The sequence below is a fragment of the Anarhichas minor genome, unplaced genomic scaffold (assembly GCF_050575085.1).
Source record: "Anarhichas minor isolate MPS153535 unplaced genomic scaffold, ASM5057508v1 ptg000030l, whole genome shotgun sequence".
Classification (NCBI taxonomy): domain Eukaryota; kingdom Metazoa; phylum Chordata; class Actinopteri; order Perciformes; family Anarhichadidae; genus Anarhichas; species Anarhichas minor.
Genome location: NW_027466476.1, coordinates 9,919,344 through 9,939,761, shown reverse-complemented (window position 1 = coordinate 9,939,761; position 20,418 = coordinate 9,919,344). Strand labels below are relative to the sequence as shown.

At 41.8% G+C, this 20,418-nt stretch overlaps 4 protein-coding genes and 1 pseudogene across 7 annotated transcripts; all 5 read left to right on the top strand.

Annotated features, from left to right (window-relative positions):
* The first annotated feature begins 1,735 nt into the window (after nucleotides 1-1,735).
* LOC142964472 (nuclear factor 7, brain-like) lies at nucleotides 1,736-4,036 on the top strand. The gene has a single exon (XM_076104803.1). It carries the CDS (start codon nucleotides 1,739-1,741, stop codon nucleotides 3,164-3,166), a length of 1,428 nt encoding a protein of 475 aa, XP_075960918.1. The 5' UTR covers nucleotides 1,736-1,738; the 3' UTR covers nucleotides 3,167-4,036.
* A 130-nt stretch (nucleotides 4,037-4,166) lies between these two features.
* On the top strand, nucleotides 4,167-5,909 carry LOC142964473 (interleukin-1 beta-like). Of its 2 annotated transcripts, XM_076104805.1 has the most exons (3): nucleotides 4,167-4,780; nucleotides 4,946-5,079; nucleotides 5,192-5,909. In XM_076104805.1, the coding sequence occupies exons 2-3, from the start codon at nucleotides 4,957-4,959 to the stop codon at nucleotides 5,435-5,437; spliced, it is 369 nt and encodes a 122-aa protein (XP_075960920.1). In that variant the 5' UTR covers nucleotides 4,167-4,780; nucleotides 4,946-4,956; the 3' UTR covers nucleotides 5,438-5,909. The 2 variants fall into 2 exon arrangements, with proteins under 2 accessions (XP_075960920.1, XP_075960919.1); XM_076104804.1 differs by having other exon boundaries at nucleotides 4,167-5,079.
* Nucleotides 5,910-8,083: 2,174 nt separating this feature from the next.
* On the top strand, nucleotides 8,084-11,817 carry LOC142964624 (E3 ubiquitin-protein ligase TRIM39-like; annotated as a pseudogene).
* A 978-nt stretch (nucleotides 11,818-12,795) lies between these two features.
* LOC142964279 (interleukin-1 beta-like) lies at nucleotides 12,796-17,566 on the top strand. 3 transcript variants are annotated; one of them, XM_076104537.1, is made up of 3 exons: nucleotides 12,796-12,888; nucleotides 16,707-16,840; nucleotides 16,953-17,566. In XM_076104537.1, the coding sequence occupies exons 2-3, from the start codon at nucleotides 16,718-16,720 to the stop codon at nucleotides 17,196-17,198; spliced, it is 369 nt and encodes a 122-aa protein (XP_075960652.1). In that variant the 5' UTR covers nucleotides 12,796-12,888; nucleotides 16,707-16,717; the 3' UTR covers nucleotides 17,199-17,566. The 3 variants fall into 3 exon arrangements, with proteins under 3 accessions (XP_075960652.1, XP_075960653.1, XP_075960651.1); XM_076104538.1 differs by lacking the exon at nucleotides 12,796-12,888 and adding an exon at nucleotides 16,135-16,506; XM_076104536.1 differs by lacking the exon at nucleotides 12,796-12,888 and having other exon boundaries at nucleotides 16,638-16,840.
* Nucleotides 12,930-14,396, top strand: LOC142964622 (nuclear factor 7, brain-like). Its single transcript, XM_076105020.1, has one exon. The coding sequence runs from the start codon at nucleotides 12,930-12,932 to the stop codon at nucleotides 14,394-14,396; it is 1,467 nt and encodes a 488-aa protein (XP_075961135.1).
* Nucleotides 17,567-20,418: the final 2,852 nt, after the last annotated feature.

Genomic DNA, 20,418 nt, shown 5'->3' with positions numbered 1-20,418 from the left:
GCAGAGTTTTCTAATAATATTATGGTCTTTATGGTCTATCAGGTTTTTTTTTGATAGTGTATTTCCTTTTTTATTTTGAAGTTCCCTCGTCATGTGTCATGTTTAGTTTTACTTCTGTTTTTGACCCCGCCACATTAACATGTTTATAATGCAGATCAGTCACGTCATCACGAGCGACATTAACAACAGTGTGATCACATGAATGGAGTGCTGTTGGATCCAGGACGTCTCGTAGGAGTCGTCCTTTAAGTGAGCGGCTCCCTTTGTGTCTCATGACAAACTGGATCCAGAACATGGCTCGGTCCAGAGGCTTCATGGTCTGGTCTCTGTGCAGCCTGGAGAGCTCCTGCACGTTCTCCCTGCAGGACGGCTCCTAAAGCACCTCCTTCACCTTCTCCAGGAAGTTGTCTTTGTTCAATGAGCCAATGTCCAGCACAATGTCCGGCACATAATTTCTTTTCATTAGCTCTGAAAAGAAATTATGAAATTAGATTATATATTACAGTATTATGATCTGAAACAAGTCTGATAAACCCTTCAGTAGGAACAGATTCAGTTTTTAGTCTTCAGTATTTAGACACTGACGACCCTCCTCCTCCTCCACACACTAGGTGTCCCTGTTGTGTTTGATTATCTGTTGCAGGTGCTGATTGGAGGGTCTTCAGATGAGGCTCACCTGAGCCGGTGTGGCTCTGCCTTTAATACGTCTTCATTTGGCAGCCTGGCTCTCTGGGAGAAGAGATCCTGTCAGCCACCAGCATCACACTGTTCTTTGGGTTTATATTCTGTTTATCGTGATACACTGACACACGCATCCATACATGCACTTCAGAACTGACAACTGATACCTTTTGCATTTGTTTGATTTGTAAGTAAGTTAACATAATGTTTTTCTCTGCAGCCAGCTCGCTTGTCTCCCTGTTTTGTCTCAGTCTTTGAGCTGGGCTGTGACAGTATTTTCAGAAGTTTTGAGATTGAAGCTGAAGTCAAAAAGATACATAAATATGTTTGTTGTTGTTGTCAATCTTTAGGAACATAACCACTATATATTTGTTTGGCTCTATACAAGAGATCTTAATGTTTATGAGAAACAAAACATCTGAAATCACAAGGTACACGTACCGATAACACTTTGAGTTCAAAGGTTCTGGAATAAAACAAACTGACAAAGTCCAGAGACAGTGAGAGCTGTAATCAGCAACCAGGAGCAGCACTGAACAAACTGCCTCTGAATGTCTTTAAGAAGTTTAACCTTTAAAGAGTTTTACATCGGTGGTCTTTTCATCATCAAGTGTTTCCAACTGTTGCTTTGTCTTCACTGGGACAAAGTATTTTTCAATTTTAACAGGAAACATGAGCCACAACATTTAGTCGGGATAATATCTTCAGCTTTCTGTCAGTGTTTAGGATTATTTCTCACACAGGTCAGATCATCACACAGAGACACAGGGGTTAAAAAATACAACAAGAGTTTTTATAAGGGACAGAGTGCAAAGTATCCTGTTATATCTAATAAAAACAGAGCTGCATTTACTGCCATTAATCATTAACCAATGAAAGATGTTGGTGAAATAGAAAGCAGATTCTGACATTGTTGAAAGGAGACAAGACGACATTACACTGTGAGATATCTCTGTTGAACAATGTTCCACCTGGAGGACTGAGAAAAGACAAATGAAGGGAAATAGAATTTGGTGAGTCTTTTTTTTTTTAAAGAACAATTCGGAAAAGCAAGAAAATGGCTGAGAAAACCTCTCATGTTAAAAGTTTCCTGAACTGCCATGTTTGTTCAGAGACGTTCAGAGATCCTGTGTCTCTGAGCTGCAACCACAGCTTCTGTTCAAGCTGCCTGCAACTATTCTGGAAACAAGCTGAAAACAAGAACTGTCCCATTTGTAAAAGAATATCCTCAAAAGACATTCCTTGGGTGAACTTTCCACTGAAGGAACTGGCTGACTCGTTTGTTGAGAGACAGAAAACTGGATCATCTGAGACAGAAAAAGGAGAGAAGAAGGTGGAGGTGGTGTGTAGTAAACATGGAGAAGAGACTAAACTGTTCTGTGAGGATGAAGAGAGAGTTGTGTGTTCTGTCTGTGAGTTTTCTCTCCACCAGAGTCACAAGGTGGTTCCTATAGAACAAGCAGTCAGTGACCTGAAGGACCAGCTGAGATCTGACTTAGAGTCTCTGCAGGACAAGAGGCACAAACACAAACAAGTGGAGGAAACATACAATGAAATGATTCAACACTCCAAGAAGCAGCTGTTGTCCACAGAGAGGCAGATCAGAGCAGAGTTCAACAAGCTCCACCAGGTCCTGAAAGAGGAAGAGGAGTCCAGACTGGCAGCTCTGAGGGAGGAAGAGGAGCAGAAGGGGAAGACTATCAGCAGAGAGATGAAGATGATTCAGGAGCAGATCTCCTCTCTGTCAGACAGCATCTCTGCTGTTGAAGAAGACCTGCAGAAACACAACGTGTCATTCCTCAGCAGTTATAAAGCCACTCAGACCAGAGCCAGAGTCCAGAGCTCACTGTCAGATCCACAGCTGGTCTCAGGAGCGCTGATAGATGTGGCCAAACACCTGGGCAACCTGTCCTTCAGAGTCTGGGAGAAGATGAAGGACAAGGTCCACTTCAGTCCTGTCATTCTGGACCCAAACACTGCAAACCCCTTTCTCTATCTGTCTGATGATCTGACCAGTGTGAGACATGGAGACACAAACCAGAAGCTTCCTGACAATCCAGAGAGAAACACTTATTATGCCATTGTTCTGGGCTCTGAGGGCTTCAGCTCAGGGAAACACAGCTGGGAGGTGGAGGTGGGAGACCATCCTGACTGGAATGTAGGTTTGGCTAAAGAGTCCGTTGACAGGAAGGGAGAGATACTTGTTTCACCAAATGATGGAGTCTGGTGTTTAGTTCATGACAGTGGAAAATACACTAATGGAGATGGTCAGACTGTCAGAGTGAAGAAGAGTCTCCAGAGGATCAGAGTCCAGCTGGACTATGACATGGGGGACGTGTCCTTCTACGACCCTGAAGACATGACTCACATCTACACTCTCAGAGACACTTTCACTGAGAAACTCTTCCCATATTTCAGTATTGGAAAGTCTGGTGATGCTAAAACTGCTGATATCAAAATGTGTCAAACTGATATTTCTCTGTGATGTTCAGACATGTTAGTGTTTGTTCAGACTTCACTCTGACTTCACTGTGAGTCAACATCTCATTGATAGAATCAATACAATCAACAGTTATGACTCATCAGAATCAAACTGTATTACATCATCAGATCATCAACTTTCACACAAAAACAAATCATTTTTCAACTATAACTAAATCATCATCTTGTGTTTAATCAGAACACAATCTAACATTTAGTGAATCCACTAAACCAAACACTTTGTTTCCAGTTGTGTGTTTCTTTAACTTTGATCTTCATCAGACTTCAGTTTTAGTTTATTAGATTTCTGGATCTTCTGTTGAGTTATTTCAGCTTTGATGTTATAATTTCAGTGTTTTACACTTTACACTCAGAGTCTCAGAGGTTCAGTGAATCAAAACACATTCTGACTCTGATTGATTATCTTTTATGATTGAAATTGTTTTTAACTGTCTCTACTGTCCCAAATGAATAATGCAAAATGTAATTATCTTTGTTTTTTGTTTTCATGCTACTTACTCAAAAAACGCATAAATGATTGTTTTAATCTGAAATTCATTTTTGGATATACATTAAGAAATTAAGTTTTAAGGTTCTGTTGTTGAGCAGAAATGCACCAAAAATCATTCCACAAGAATATGTTTTAACTGCATCACATCATCGTATGAAGTATTCTGGTTATCAGCATCTTGTTTTATGAAATTTTTTTGTCAACATTCATGGACAGTCCAGCTGAATGAAGTCAGATCTTCTTTTGTAAAGTCACGTGACTAATGAAGCGACTGCACACAAAGAAAGCTGAATGGAGCTCATACCTCCCTGATGAAGGCTCAGTAGCTGTAAACATGTGAGCAATAAAGAGTTGTGCAACTTGTTTCATGTTGATGGAGTTGTATTGCTTCTCTCACTGGTCTGTACCTCACTGTGTGTGTGTTCTCAACATTAGAAACAGTCAGAAATCACATTTAAAAAGATGGTTCAACTTTACCCTCCTACAACTTCACTGCTTCATCATCAACTCTAAGAAAGGAAGTTTAAACAAATAATACTTTACAACAATCTCCTCGAGGAACGACTCGCTTTTAGACTTTGTGTTTGTTAAAAACTCAAAGAAGCAGAATGATTGTGGTTGTTGATCATCTTTGTAATGTGAAGTTGTAACAGTGTGTTGATGCTCACGTCTGTTATAGACAGCCTCACTGAAGAGAGGGAGCACTGAGGGTTGTATACACACAACACACTGTTTAAGAAATGCTTTCACTGTTACATTTCATTCATTCTGTCACCTACTGAATGCACTTCTCAGGGACAACATGCTCACATGTGCTCAATGTCATCAACGTTATAGAATGTGCAGCATGTGTACAGGATGTGATGGCACGGACACATTTTACTTCCTGTAAACGTCACAAGATGGAGACAAAGTCCATGTTGTTCTTTGCTGCACAGGTTGATCAATAGCAGCACCTCTTAGCACTTTCTGATGGATTCTTCTTTTCACACAGATCCTTCACAGAAACCTCATTGTGTTTGTCTGACGTCCTGTTTGTCCAGAGTAGCTCACACATCCAGAGTGGAATAGAAGTATAAAGTAGCAGCACCACTGGTGTAACTGATGGTATTGGATGCTTTTAAATATCTCCAAGTCAAAGCCGTTTGATGCCTTTTTCCTGTTGTAAAAATGCTAATGTACCTTTAGTAAACTGCACTTAAAGTAGCACCATGACAGACAGTCTTTCAGTTTTCAATAAAAGCGAACCTCTACCCTCTCTTCTCTCCTCAGTTCTCCTGAACATGTCCACATACTTGCACCCTGCACCCAGCGTCGAGGGCAGAACGGTGGCTCTGGGCATCAAGGGCACAAATCTCTACCTGAGTTGCCGCAAAGATGGTGCCGAGCCAACTCTGCATCTGGAGGTAAAGCTCGTGACTCGTCACGCGATTCTCACCACACACTTTGTAGTGCTATGAAAGGGTGATGCAGTGACCCTTTACGCAGACCCTGACCTTTACCTTTTCACACCCTCAGGCGGTGGAGAACAAGAGTCTGTTGAGCGGATTGGGCACGAGCATCAGCATGGACAGCGACCTGGTGAGATTCCTCTTCTACAGACAGGACACCGGGGTGAACATCAGCACCCTCATGTCCGTCGCCTACCAGAACTGGTACATCAGCACGGCGCAGCAGGACAACAAGCCGCTGGCAATGTGCCTGGAGTCCGCCACGCGCTCCCGAATCTTCAGCATCCGAGAGGAGGTTGAACGTCAGAGTTAAAAACCTGCCAAAGACGCCCAAAGTGGAATGTGGATCTGCATCTGGGGGTCAAGTTTGACCCTCTGAAGAAGACATTATTTTGGGGCTGTTGAACAGAGCGTAATAATATACTGCACTTCAGCTATTTTGATTCAGAAAAGCAACAAAGACACGATACGGTTGTCTGGTAAAAGGTTGCGAGTATTCCAGTGCTTCTATTTACTGTATGTACCAAGTACAGAAAGTGAAATGCTTCGTGTATTGACTTAAGTCACGTTTCACCAGAAGATGGCATCATTGTGCTTCTCTGGTGAACACCCTGTGTATTTATTGTGCTGAATGACATGACACACTGTTGATGCTTTTATCTATTCATGTATTTATCTATTTATGCACCACTTTAATATACATGTAGATATTTATTTGGAAATCTGCGTACTAACAAGTATTTAAATGATGTGCAGTGAAATATAGAATAAAGCCTTGTAACTTATTTGGATTTGTGTCTTATATTTGTTCACTGAAATGATAAGGGACTTCACCATAAACATCAGCTGTCGCCCATTTTCTAGAGACAGTTATTGTGATCAGATTATGAGCTGCAGTTCTGTCCTCCATCTAATATTTCTACAGAACACAGAGACCCAGTAACCAACCAGTGTTACCATGTTCCTATGGCTGAATACTATTAGTACACTTCTGAGGTACTTTTACTTTACTTGAGTATTTTCAGTACATGATACTTTATACTTCTACTCCATGCACATTTCACCACTTATGACTCCACTACATTCATTTGACAGCTGTACTCACGAGTGGGATTGTAGATACATTTCTGAACATGAAATTAAATAAAGAATAATTTACAATAGTCTGACATTCTGGAAGTGGTCATTCTAAAAGAGTCCTCTGACTTTTGATACTTTGAAGTAGAGTTTTCTAATAATATTATGGTCTTTATGGTCTATCAGGTTTTTTTTTGATAGTGTATTTCCTTTTTTATTTTGAAGTTCCCTCGTCATGTGTCATGTTTAGTTTTACTTCTGTTTTTGACCCCGCCACATTAACATGTTTATAATGCAGATCAGTCACGTCATCACGAGCGACATTAACAACAGTGTGATCACATGAATGGAGTGCTGTTGGATCCAGGACGTCTCGTAGGAGTCGTCCTTTAAGTGAGCGGCTCCCTTTGTGTCTCATGACAAACTGGATCCAGAACATGGCTCGGTCCAGAGGCTTCATGGTCTGGTCTCTGTGCAGCCTGGAGAGCTCCTGCACGTTCTCCCTGCAGGACGGCTCCTAAAGCACCTCCTTCACCTTCTCCAGGAAGTTGTCTTTGTTCAATGAGCCAATGTCCAGCACAATGTCCGGCACATAATTTCTTTTCATTAGCTCTGAAAAGAAATTATGAAATTAGATTATATATTACAGTATTATGATCTGAAACAAGTCTGATAAACCCTTCAGTAGGAACAGATTCAGTTTTTAGTCTTCAGTATTTAGACACTGACGACCCTCCTCCTCCTCCACACACTAGGTGTCCCTGTTGTGTTTGATTATCTGTTGCAGGTGCTGATTGGAGGGTCTTCAGATGAGGCTCACCTGAGCCGGTGTGGCTCTGCCTTTAATACGTCTTCATTTGGCAGCCTGGCTCTCTGGGAGAAGAGATCCTGTCAGCCACCAGCATCACACTGTTCTTTGGGTTTATATTCTGTTTATCGTGATACACTGACACACGCATCCATACATGCACTTCAGAACTGACAACTGATACCTTTTGCATTTGTTTGATTTGTAAGTAAGTTAACATAATGTTTTTCTCTGCAGCCAGCTCGCTTGTCTCCCTGTTTTGTCTCAGTCTTTGAGCTGGGCTGTGACAGTATTTTCAGAAGTTTTGAGATTGAAGCTGAAGTCAAAAAGATACATAAATATGTTTGTTGTTGTTGTCAATCTTTAGGAACATAACCACTATATATTTGTTTGGCTCTATACAAGAGATCTTAATGTTTATGAGAAACAAAACATCTGAAATCACAAGGTACACGTACCGATAACACTTTGAGTTCAAAGGTTCTGGAATAAAACAAACTGACAAAGTCCAGAGACAGTGAGAGCTGTAATCAGCAACCAGGAGCAGCACTGAACAAACTGCCTCTGAATGTCTTTAAGAAGTTTAACCTTTAAAGAGTTTTACATCGGTGGTCTTTTCATCATCAAGTGTTTCCAACTGTTGCTTTGTCTTCACTGGGACAAAGTATTTTTCAATTTTAACAGGAAACATGAGCCACAACATTTAGTCGGGATAATATCTTCAGCTTTCTGTCAGTGTTTAGGATTATTTCTCACACAGGTCAGATCATCACACAGAGACACAGGGGTTAAAAAATACAACAAGAGTTTTTATAAGGGACAGAGTGCAAAGTATCCTGTTATATCTAATAAAAACAGAGCTGCATTTACTGCCATTAATCATTAACCAATGAAAGATGTTGGTGAAATAGAAAGCAGATTCTGACATTGTTGAAAGGAGACAAGACGACATTACACTGTGAGATATCTCTGTTGAACAATGTTCCACCTGGAGGACTGAGAAAAGACAAATGAAGGGAAATAGAATTTGGTGAGTCTTTTTTTTTTTAAAGAACAATTCGGAAAAGCAAGAAAATGGCTGAGAAAACCTCTCATGTTAAAAGTTTCCTGAACTGCCATGTTTGTTCAGAGACGTTCAGAGATCCTGTGTCTCTGAGCTGCAACCACAGCTTCTGTTCAAGCTGCCTGCAACTATTCTGGAAACAAGCTGAAAACAAGAACTGTCCCATTTGTAAAAGAATATCCTCAAAAGACATTCCTTGGGTGAACTTTCCACTGAAGGAACTGGCTGACTCGTTTGTTGAGAGACAGAAAACTGGATCATCTGAGACAGAAAAAGGAGAGAAGAAGGTGGAGGTGGTGTGTAGTAAACATGGAGAAGAGACTAAACTGTTCTGTGAGGATGAAGAGAGAGTTGTGTGTTCTGTCTGTGAGTTTTCTCTCCACCAGAGTCACAAGGTGGTTCCTATAGAACAAGCAGTCAGTGACCTGAAGGACCAGCTGAGATCTGACTTAGAGTCTCTGCAGGACAAGAGGCACAAACACAAACAAGTGGAGGAAACATACAATGAAATGATTCAACACTCCAAGAAGCAGCTGTTGTCCACAGAGAGGCAGATCAGAGCAGAGTTCAACAAGCTCCACCAGGTCCTGAAAGAGGAAGAGGAGTCCAGACTGGCAGCTCTGAGGGAGGAAGAGGAGCAGAAGGGGAAGACTATCAGCAGAGAGATGAAGATGATTCAGGAGCAGATCTCCTCTCTGTCAGACAGCATCTCTGCTGTTGAAGAAGACCTGCAGAAACACAACGTGTCATTCCTCAGCAGTTATAAAGCCACTCAGACCAGAGCCAGAGTCCAGAGCTCACTGTCAGATCCACAGCTGGTCTCAGGAGCGCTGATAGATGTGGCCAAACACCTGGGCAACCTGTCCTTCAGAGTCTGGGAGAAGATGAAGGACAAGGTCCACTTCAGTCCTGTCATTCTGGACCCAAACACTGCAAACCCCTTTCTCTATCTGTCTGATGATCTGACCAGTGTGAGACATGGAGACACAAACCAGAAGCTTCCTGACAATCCAGAGAGAAACACTTATTATGCCATTGTTCTGGGCTCTGAGGGCTTCAGCTCAGGGAAACACAGCTGGGAGGTGGAGGTGGGAGACCATCCTTCCTGGAATGTAGGTTTGGCTAAAGAGTCCGTTGACAGGAAGGGAGAGATACTTGTTTCACCAAATGATGGAGTCTGGTGTTTAGTTCATGACAGTGGAAAATACACTAATGGAGATGGTCAGACTGTCAGAGTGAAGAAGAGTCTCCAGAGGATCAGAGTCCAGCTGGACTATGACATGGGGGACGTGTCCTTCTACGACCCTGAAGACATGACTCACATCTACACTCTCAGAGACAGTTTCACTGAGAAACTCTTCCCATATTTCAGTATTGGAAAGTCTGGTGATGCTAAAACTGCTGATATCAAAATGTGTCAAACTGATATTTCTCTGTGATGTTCAGACATGTTAGTGTTTGTTCAGACTTCACTCTGACTTCACTGTGAGTCAACATCTCATTGATAGAATCAATACAATCAACAGTTATGACTCATCAGAATCAAACTGTATTACATCATCAGATCATAAACTTTCACACAAAAACAAATCATTTTTCAACTATAACTAAATCATCATCTTGTGTTTAATCAGAACACAATCTAACATTTAGTGAATCCACTAAACCAAACACTTTGTTTCCAGTTGTGTGTTTCTTTAACTTTGATCTTCATCAGACATCAGTTTTAGTTTATTAGATTTCTGGATCTTCTGTTGAGTTATTTCAGCTTTGATGTTATAATTTCAGTGTTTTACACTTTACACTCAGAGTCTCAGAGGTTCAGTGAATCAAAACACATTCTGTATCTGATTGATTATCTTTTATGATTGAAATTGTTTTTAACTGTCTCTACTGTCCCAAATGAATAATGCAAAATGTATTTATCTTTGTTTTTTGTTTTCATGCTACTTACTCAAAAAACACATAAATGATTGTTTTAATCTGAAATTCATTTTTGGATATACATTAAGAAATTAAGTTTTAAGGTTCTGTTGTTGAGCAGAAATGCACCAAAAATCATTCCACAAGAATATGTTTTAACTGCATCACATCATCGTATGAAGTATTCTGGTTATCAGCATCTTGTTTTATGAAATTTTTTTGTCAACATTCATGGACAGTCCAGCTGAATGAAGTCAGATCTTCTTTTGTAAAGTCACGTGACTAATGAAGCGACTGCACACAAAGAAAGCTGAATGGAGCTCATACCTCCCTGATGAAGGCTCAGTAGCTGTAAACATGTGAGCAATAAAGAGTTGTGCAACTTGTTTCATGTTGATGGAGTTGTATTGCTTCTCTCACTGGTCTGTACCTCACTGTGTGTGTGTTCTCAACATTAGAAACAGTCAGAAATCACATTTAAAAAGATGGTTCAACTTTACCCTCCTACAACTTCACTGCTTCATCATCAACTCTAAGAAAGGAAGTTTAAACAAATAATACTTTACAACAATCTCCTCGAGGAACGACTCGCTTTTAGACTTTGTGTTTGTTAAAAACTCAAAGAAGCAGAATGATTGTGGTTGTTGATCATCTTTGTAATGTGAAGTTGTAACAGTGTGTTGATGCTCACGTCTGTTATAGACAGCCTCACTGAAGAGAGGGAGCACTGAGGGTTGTATACACACAACACACTGTTTAAGAAATGCTTTCACTGTTACATTTCATTCATTCTGTCACCTACTGAATGCACTTCTCAGGGACAACATGCTCACATGTGCTCAATGTCATCAACATTATAGAATGTGCAGCATGTGTACAGGATGTGATGGCACGGACACATTTTACTTCCTGTAAACGTCACAAGATGGAGACAAAGTCCATGTTGTTCTTTGCTGCACAGGTTGATCAATAGCAGCACCTCTTAGCACTTTCTGATGGATTCTTCTTTTCACACAGATCCTTCACAGAAACCTCGTTGTGTTTGTCTCACGTCCTGTTTGTCCAGAGTAGCTCACACATCCAGAGTGGAATAGAAGTATAAAGTAGCAGCACCACTGGTGTAACTGATGGTATTGGATGCTTTTAAAAAAAATCTCAAATATAAACGTATATATATCATAACTACCTCCAAGTCAAAGCAGTTTGATGCCTTTTTCCTGTTGTACAAATGCTAATGTACCTTTAGTAAACTGCACTTAAAGTAGCACCATGACAGACAGTCTTTCAGTTTTCAATAAAAGCGAACCTCTACCCTCTCTTCTCTCCTCAGTTCTCCTGAACATGTCCACATACTTGCACCCTGCACCCAGCGTCGAGGGCAGAACGGTGGCTCTGGGCATCAAGGGCACAAATCTCTACCTGAGTTGCCGCAAAGATGGTGCCGAGCCAACTCTGCATCTGGAGGTAAAGCTCGTGACTCGATACACGATTCTCACCACACACTTTGTAGTGCTATGAAAGGGTGATGCAGTGACCCTTTACGCAGACCCTGACCTTTACCTTTTCACACCCTCAGGCGGTGGAGAACAAGAGTCTGTTGAGCGGATTGGGCACGAGCATCAGCATGGACAGCGACCTGGTGAGATTCCTCTTCTACAGACAGGACACCGGGGTGAACATCAGCACCCTCATGTCCGTCGCCTACCAGAACTGGTACATCAGCACGGCGCAGCAGGACAACAAGCCGCTGGCAATGTGCCTGGAGTCCGCCACGCGCTCCCGAATCTTCAGCATCCGAGAGGAGGTTGAACGTCAGAGTTAAAAACCTGCCAAAGACGCCCAAAGTGGAATGTGGATCTGCATCTGGGGGTCAAGTTTGACCCTCTGAAGAAGACATTATTTTGGGGCTGTTGAACAGAGCGTAATAATATACTGCACTTCAGCTATTTTGATTCAGAAAAGCAACAAAGACACGATACGGTTGTCTGGTAAAAGGTTGCGAGTATTCCAGTGCTTCTATTTACTGTATGTACCAAGTACAGAAAGTGAAATGCTTCGTGTATTGACTTAAGTCAAGTTTCACCAGAAGATGGCATCATTGTGCTTCTCTGGTGAACACCCTGTGTATTTATTGTGCTGAATGACATGACACACTGTTGATGCTTTTATCTATTCATGTATTTATCTATTTATGCACCACTTTAATATACATGTAGATATTTATTTGGAAATCTGCGTACTAACAAGTATTTAAATGATGTGCAGTGAAATATTGAATAAAGCCTTGTAACTTATTTGGATTTGTGTCTTATATTTGTTCACTGAAATGATAAGGGACTTCACCATAAACATCAGCTGTCGCCCATTTTCTAGAGACAGTTATTGTGATCAGATTATGAGCTGCAGTTCTGTCCTCCATCTAATATTTCTACAGAACACAGAGACCCAGTAACCAACCAGTGTTACCATGTTCCTATGGCTGAATACTATTAGTACACTTCTGAGCTACTTTTACTTTACTGGAGTATTTTCATGACATGATACTTTATACTTCTATGCATGTCACTTTCTGTCTCCGGCGACAGGGTTCGTTCTAAAGTCTGGATATTATAGTTAATCGAGTGTGATCTTTATTTAGTCCACCTGGATGAAATGAACACAGTCATGAAGAGATTTTTGCACAACATGTTTCCTGTTACACCATCTGCTGGTGACTAAAGGACATAACAGCATTTCCTCCTAATAACTACACCTGTCACACAGGTTTGTGGAACAGAAAGAAGATTTTAACATTGTTGAACAGAGCTGAGACGCCATTACAGGGTGTGAGATCTCTGCTGGAAAACACACGTTTGGAGTATTTGAACCAGTGAAGAGACGGAACAGTAACTTGGTGAGTCTTGTTATTGAAAGATGATTTAGATACCAAGACAAATGGCTGAGAAGATAGTTCTTGTTGAAAGTCTCCTGAACTGCCATGTTTGTTCAGAGACATTCAGAGATCCTGTGTCTCTGAGATGCAACCACAGCTTCTGTTCAAGCTGCCTGAAACAATTCTGGAAACAAGATAAAGACAAAAACTGTCCCATTTGTAAAAGAAAATCCTCAAATGACAATCCTGGGGTGAACTTTCCACTGAAGGAACTGGCTGACTCGTTTGCTGAGAGACAGAAAACTGGATCACCTGAGACAGAAAAAGGAGAGAAGAAGGTGGAGGTGGTGTGTAGTAAACATGGAGAAGAGACTAAACTGTTCTGTGAGGATGAAGAGAGAGTTGTGTGTCCTGTCTGTGAGTTTTCTCTCCTCCAGATTCACAAGGTGGTTCCTATAGAACAAGCAGTCAGTGACCTGAAGGACCAGATGAGATCTGACTTAGAGTCTCTGCAGGACAAGAGGCACAAACACAAACAAGTGGAGGAAACATACAATGAAATGATTGAACACTCCAAGAAGCAGCTGTTGTCCACAGAGAGGCAGATCAGAGCAGAGTTCAACAAGCTCCACCAGGTCCTGAAAGAGGAAGAGGAGTCCAGACTGGCAGCTCTGAGGGAGGAAGAGGAGCAGAAGGGGAAGACTATCAGCAGAGAGATGAAGATGATTCAGGAGCAGATCTCCTCTCTGTCAGACAGCATCTCTGCTGTTGAAGAAGACCTGCAGAAACACAACGTGTCATTCCTCAGCAGTTATAAAGCCACTCAGACCAGAGCCAGAGTCCAGAGCTCACTGTCAGATCCACAGCTGGTCTCAGGAGCGCTGATAGATGTGGCCAAACACCTGGGCAACCTGTCCTTCAGAGTCTGGGAGAAGATGAAGGACAAGGTCCACTTCAGTCCTGTCATTCTGGACCCAAATACTGCAGCCTACATTCTCTATCTGTCTGATGATCTGAACAGTGTGAGACGTGGAGACACAAACCAGAAGCTTCCTGACAATCCAGAGAGAAACACTAATTTTGCCATTGTTCTGGGCTCTGAGGGCTTCAGCTCAGGGAAACACAGCTGGGAGGTGGAGGTGGGAGACCATCCTCACTGGAATGTAGGTTTGGTTAAAGAGTCAGTTGACAGGAAGGGAGAGCGAGTTGCTTCACCAGAATATGGACTCTGGTGTTTACTTCATCGTGGTGGAAAATACACTAATGGATCTGGTCAGACTGTCAGAGTGAAGAAGAGTCTCCGGAGGATCAGAGTCCAGCTGGACTATGACATGGGGGACGTGTCCTTCTACGACCCTGAAGACATGACTCGCATCTACACTCTCAGAGACACTTTCACTGAGAAACTCTTCCCATATTTCAGTATTGGAAAGTCTGGTGATGCTAAAACTGCTGATATCAAAATCTATCAAACTGATATTTCTCTGTCATGTTCAGACATGTCAGTGTTTGATCAGACTTTACTCTGACTTCACTGTGAGTCAACATCTCATTGATAGAATCAATACAATCAACAGTTATGACTCATCAGAATCAAACTGTATTACATCATCAGATCATCAACTTTCACACAAAAACAAATCATTTTTCAACTATAACTAAATCATCATCTTGTGTTTAATCAGAACACAATCTAACATTTAGTGAATCCACTAAACCAAACACTTTGTTTCCAGTTGTGTGTTTCTTTAACTTTGATCTTCATCAGACATCAGTTTTAGTTTATTAGATTTCTGGATCTTCTGTTGAGTTATTTCAGCTTTGATGTTATAATTTCAGTGTTTTACACTTTACACTCAGAGTCTCAGAGGTTCAGTGAATCAAAACACATTCTGACTCTGATTGATTATCTTTTATGATTGAAATTGTTTTTCTTAACTGTCTCTACTGTCGTTAACTACTCAACACATAAATCATTGTTTTAATCTGAAATTCATTTTTGGAAGCTACATTAAAGATGTAAGGATCTGTAGTTGTGTAAAAATGTGTTAAAATATAAACTTTTAAGATAAAACCTGTTAATTCAGATTATAAACATTGTGTTTTTGACATTTTATATTTTTCTGTTGAGTTATTTTAGTTTTGGATACTTTGTTATATTTGTTATAAACATCTGTTTTAATTGTTTTGTATGTTTAGAAGTGATAAAGAGTGTAAATATAAAGTCTAAGAATCTAAAATACATCAAATATAAACAATTATTAAACCAGGTGAACAGTATGGATCATAATAATATTAATGGGTTTTGATTCAGTCTGTAATTCTTTCAAAGCTTCTTCATTCTGTTTATGATGATTTTTGTAGTTTTTACATGATCAGTAACATGAACGATGAATTAAAATGTTTGTGATCAACATAAAGGAACTTTAGTTTAAAAAGTCTTATTTCATTGAATCAACTATATCTTTATAAATGTACATCAGATGGATGCTGCTTCATGACGTGTAATTAAATCACCAACAGGTTTTATTCACAATGTTCTGTATGAAGTTGTTTCAAGTTTCTTTACAAACATCTGTGAAATATTCATGTGACGAATTACAAAGAATACAAATAATGAAAAACAATGAATCAACCAGATCATAACAAAAGACAATATTTAATCTTAAAACATTAAATCTACATTTTTCATTATCAAATCAACAGATTCCTCAGTGAAACTCTTTCAACGTCAACATTTATGGACAGTCCAGCTGAATGAAGTCAGATCTTCTTTTGTAAAGTCACGTGACTAATGAAGCGACTGCACACAAAGAAAGCTGAATGGAGCTCATACCTCCCTGATGAAGGCTCAGTAGCTGTAAACATGTGAGCAATAAAGAGTTGTGCAACTTGTTTCATGTTGATGGAGTTGTATTGCTTCTCTCACTGGTCTGTACCTCACTGTGTGTGTGTTCTCAACATTAGAAACAGTCAGAAATCACATTTAAAAAGATGGTTCAACTTTACCCTCCTACAACTTCACTGCTTCATCATCAACTCTAAGAAAGGAAGTTTAAACAAATAATACTTTACAACAATCTCCTCGAGGAACGACTCGCTTTTAGACTTTGTGTTTGTTAACAACTCAAAGAAGCAGAATGATTGTGGTTGTTGATCATCTTTGTAATGTGAAGTTGTAACAGTGTGTTGATGCTCACGTCTGTTATAGACAGCCTCACTGAAGAGAGGGAGCACTGAGGGTTGTACACACACAACACACTGTTTAAGAAATGCTTTCACTGTTACATTTCATTCATTCTGTCACCTACTGAATGCACTTCTCAGGGACAACATGCTCACATGTGCTCAATGTCATCAACGTTATAGAATGTGCAGCATGTGTACAGGATGTGATGGCACGGACACATTTTACTTCCTGTAAACGTCACAAGATGGAGACAAAGTCCATGTTGTTCTTTGCTGCACAGGTTGATCAATAGCAGCACCTCTTAGCACTTTCTGATGGATTCTTCTTTTCACACAGATCCTTCACAGAAACCTCGTTGTGTTTGTCTGACGTCCTGTTTGTCCAGAGTAGCTCACACATCCAGAGTGGAATAGAAGTATAAAGTAGCAGCACCACTGGTGTAACTGATGGTATTGGATGCTTTTAAAAAAAATCTCAAATATAAACGTATATATATCATAACTACCTCCAAGTCAAAGCAGTTTGATGCCTTTTTCCTGTTGTACAAATGCTAATGTACCTTTAGTAAACTGCACTTAAAGTAGCACCATGACAGACAGTCTTTCAGTTTTCAATAAAAGCGAACCTCTACCCTCTCTTCTCTCCTCAGTTCTCCTGAACATGTCCACATACTTGCACCCTGCACCCAGCGTCGAGGGCAGAACGGTGGCTCTGGGCATCAAGGGCACAAATCTCTACCCGAGTTGCCGCAAAGATGGTGCCGAGCCAACTCTGCATCTGGAGGTAAAGCTCGTGACTCGATACACGATTCTCACCACACACTTTGTAGTGCTATGAAAGGGTGATGCAGTGACCCTTTACGCAGACCCTGACCTTTACCTTTTCACACCCTCAGGCGGTGGAGAACAAGAGTCTGTTGAGCGGATTGGGCACGAGCATCAGCATGGACAGCGACCTGGTGAGATTCCTCTTCTACAGACAGGACACCGGGGTGAACATCAGCACCCTCATGTCCGTCGCCTACCAGAACTGGTACATCAGCACGGCGCAGCAGGACAACAAGCCGCTGGCAATGTGCCTGGAGTCCGCCACGCGCTCCCGAATCTTCAGCATCCGAGAGGAGGTTGAACGTCAGAGTTAAAAACCTGCCAAAGACGCCCAAAGTGGAATGTGGATCTGCATCTGGGGGTCAAGTTTGACCCTCTGAAGAAGACATTATTTTGGGGCTGTTGAACAGAGCGTAATAATATACTGCACTTCAGCTATTTTGATTCAGAAAAGCAACAAAGACACGATACGGTTGTCTGGTAAAAGGTTGCGAGTATTCCAGTGCTTCTATTTACTGTATGTACCAAGTACAGAAAGTGAAATGCTTCGTGTATTGACTTAAGTCAAGTTTCACCAGAAGATGGCATCATTGTGCTTCTCTGGTGAACACCCTGTGTATTTATTGTGCTGAATGACATGACACACTGTTGATGCTTTTATCTATTCATGTATTTATCTATTTATGCACCATTTTAATATACATGTAGATATTTATTTGGAAATCTGCGTACTAACAAGTATTTAAATGATGTGCAGTGAAACCATCTATGACCTCACCATCTCCGACCATCTAGCCATCATCATGGAGATCGACATCCCAATCCCAGAACCCAAACTCACGCGCACCATCACTCTCCGAAATATCAAGTCTGTCTGCCCTTCATCCCTGTCAGCCTGTCTCACTGAAAAATTCTCCACACTCTCCCCCTCCCTTAGCCCCTCCCCCTCAGACCTGGTCAACCTCTACAATAACACACTATCCTCCTGCCTTGATCAGCTTGCCCCTCTCAAAACCAGAACTGTCTCATTCACCCACACTGCTCCCTGGTTCACCCCTGAACTCCGCCTCATGAAATCCCGGAAACGCAGACTAGAGCGACTCTCCAAAAAAACCGGCCTCACAGTTCACACCCTGGCGTACAAGGAACACATACAGCAATACAAACTGGCTCTAAACTCTGCTCGCTCCACCTACTACTCTGGCATCATCCGCTCTGGTTCCACCAACCCCAAGGTCCTCTTCTCCACAATAAACAAACTCCTCAAACCTATGGACAATCTCTCTCACTCCTCCACAGCAGAGAAATGCAACTCCTTTCTGACGTTCTACAAAGCTAAAATCGACACCATCTACAACCAACTGGCCACTTCCAGCCCCGCTTTGTCCAACCCTGTATCTGCAAATCCTCCACTAACTGACCGGTCACTCTTCCGATTCTCTCTCATCTCCCCCTCGGATCTCAATAAATCACTCTCTGGCATGAAGACTCCGACCTGTGACCTCGACCCTATCCCTTCCACTTTAGTTATGGCCTGTCTCCCGGCCCTCCGCCCGCACCTCCTCTCTGTCATCAACTCCTCCCTGTCTACTGGCTCCGTCCCTCCCGCCCTCAAACTCGCCTCAGTCACACCCATCCTCAAAAAACCAGGCCTTGACCCCGACATTCACAACAATTACAGACCCATCTCCAATCTCCCTTTTCTGTCTAAAATACTGGAACGCATTGTTGCCCATCAACTGAAAACTCACCTGGACTCAAACCAACTGTATGAACCATTTCAATCCGGATTCAGATCTCATCACAGCACAGAAACTGCCCTCATCAAAGTCACCAACGATCTCCTCCTCTCCTCTGATGAACACTCCCTCAACATCCTGATACTGCTCGACCTCAGCGCAGCCTTCGACACCATCAACCACTCCATCCTCCTTTCACGTCTCGAGTCCTCCCTCCACATCACTGGCACAGCCCTCTCCTGGTTTAAATCATACCTCTCTGACCGTGAACAGTTCATCAGCATCAACAAATTCAAGTCTGACACAGCCCCAGTCTCTCAAGGTGTCCCCCAAGGTTCAGTACTCGGTCCCCTCCTCTTCATCCTCTACCTGCTCCCCCTTGGTGACATCATACGCCACCATGGTCTCCAGTACCACTGCTATGCCGACGACACCCAGCTCTACATCTCCACCAAATCCATCACCCCCACCATCCACTCCACCATCACCAACTGCCTCACAGATATAAAAACCTGGATGCAAGCCAACTTCCTCAAACTCAACACCGACAAATCTGAAGTCCTCATTATCGGCCCCAAATCATTAAACAATTCCCACCACAACTTCTCCCTCTGCATTGATGGCATCACTGTTCCTGCCTCCACACATGTCCGTAACCTCGGGATCATCTTCGATCAAACTCTCTCCTATGAACGCCACATCAATCAGATCACAAAAACCGCCTTCTTTCATCTCAAAAACATCGCCCGTCTCCGTCCCTCCCTCTCCTCCGCAGCCGCTGAAACACTCATCCACGCCTTCATCACCTCTCGACTGGACTACTGCAACAGCATTCTGTATGGCTCACCCACCAAAATCATCAATAAACTACAATACATCCAGAACTCAGCTGCCCGTCTGCTCTCCCACTCCCGCACCAGAGACCACATCACCCCAGTCCTTCAAAACCTCCACTGGCTCCCCATACAGCAAAGAATCCAGTTCAAGCTCCTCCTCATCACCTACAAAGCCCTCCACAACCTTGCCCCTTCATACCTTTCGGACCTCCTGTACCATCACATTCCCAACCGCAACCTCAGATCTGCCGACGCCAACCTCCTTACCCCCCCTACTCTGTCCAAGCATCGGACCTGGGGGGACAGGGCCTTCTCCGTTGCTGCCCCCTCCCTCTGGAACTCCCTGCCCCAACACCTCAGACATTCTTCGTCACTCGCCACTTTCAAAACTGCACTTAAAACTCACCTATTCAAATCTGCTTTCAACCTCTAAAGTCAGTCATGTATGTTTTTTCTTTCTTTCTTTTCATGTTTATTTTATTTTATTTTATTTTTTTTCTTACCGTTATGTCGTATATTTTGTTCCCATTATAAATGCTTCTATTGTTTCTGTTTTTAACATGTAAAGTGTCTTTGAGTGCCTTTTAAAGCGCTATATAAATAAAATGTATTATTATTATTATTATTATTAAATATTGAATAAAGCCTTGTAACTTATTTGGATTTGTGTCTTATATTAGTTCACTGAAATGATAAGGGACTTCACCATAAACATCAGCTGTCGCCCATTTTCTAGAGACAGTTATTGTGATCAGATTATGAGCTGCAGTTCTGTCCTCCATCTAATATTTCTACAGAACACAGAGACCCAGTAACCAACCAGTGTTACCATGTTCCTATGGCTGAATACTATTAGTACACTTCTGAAGTACTTTTACTTTACTTGAGTATTTTCATGACATGATACTTTATACTTCTATGCATGTCACTTTCTGTCTCCGGCGACAGGGTTCGTTCTA

Coding starts and splice junctions, on each gene's coding strand:
- LOC142964279 (XM_076104536.1), top strand. CDS start 16,646: ATGACAGACAGTCTTTCAGTTTTCAATAAAAGCGAACCTCTACCCTCT. Junction 16,841..16,952: donor AGCCAACTCTGCATCTGGAG/GTAAAGCTCGTG, acceptor TCACACCCTCAG/GCGGTGGAGAACAAGAGTCT.
- LOC142964473 (XM_076104804.1), top strand. CDS start 4,885: ATGACAGACAGTCTTTCAGTTTTCAATAAAAGCGAACCTCTACCCTCT. Junction 5,080..5,191: donor AGCCAACTCTGCATCTGGAG/GTAAAGCTCGTG, acceptor TCACACCCTCAG/GCGGTGGAGAACAAGAGTCT.
- LOC142964472 (XM_076104803.1), top strand. CDS start 1,739: ATGGCTGAGAAAACCTCTCATGTTAAAAGTTTCCTGAACTGCCATGTT.
- LOC142964622 (XM_076105020.1), top strand. CDS start 12,930: ATGGCTGAGAAGATAGTTCTTGTTGAAAGTCTCCTGAACTGCCATGTT.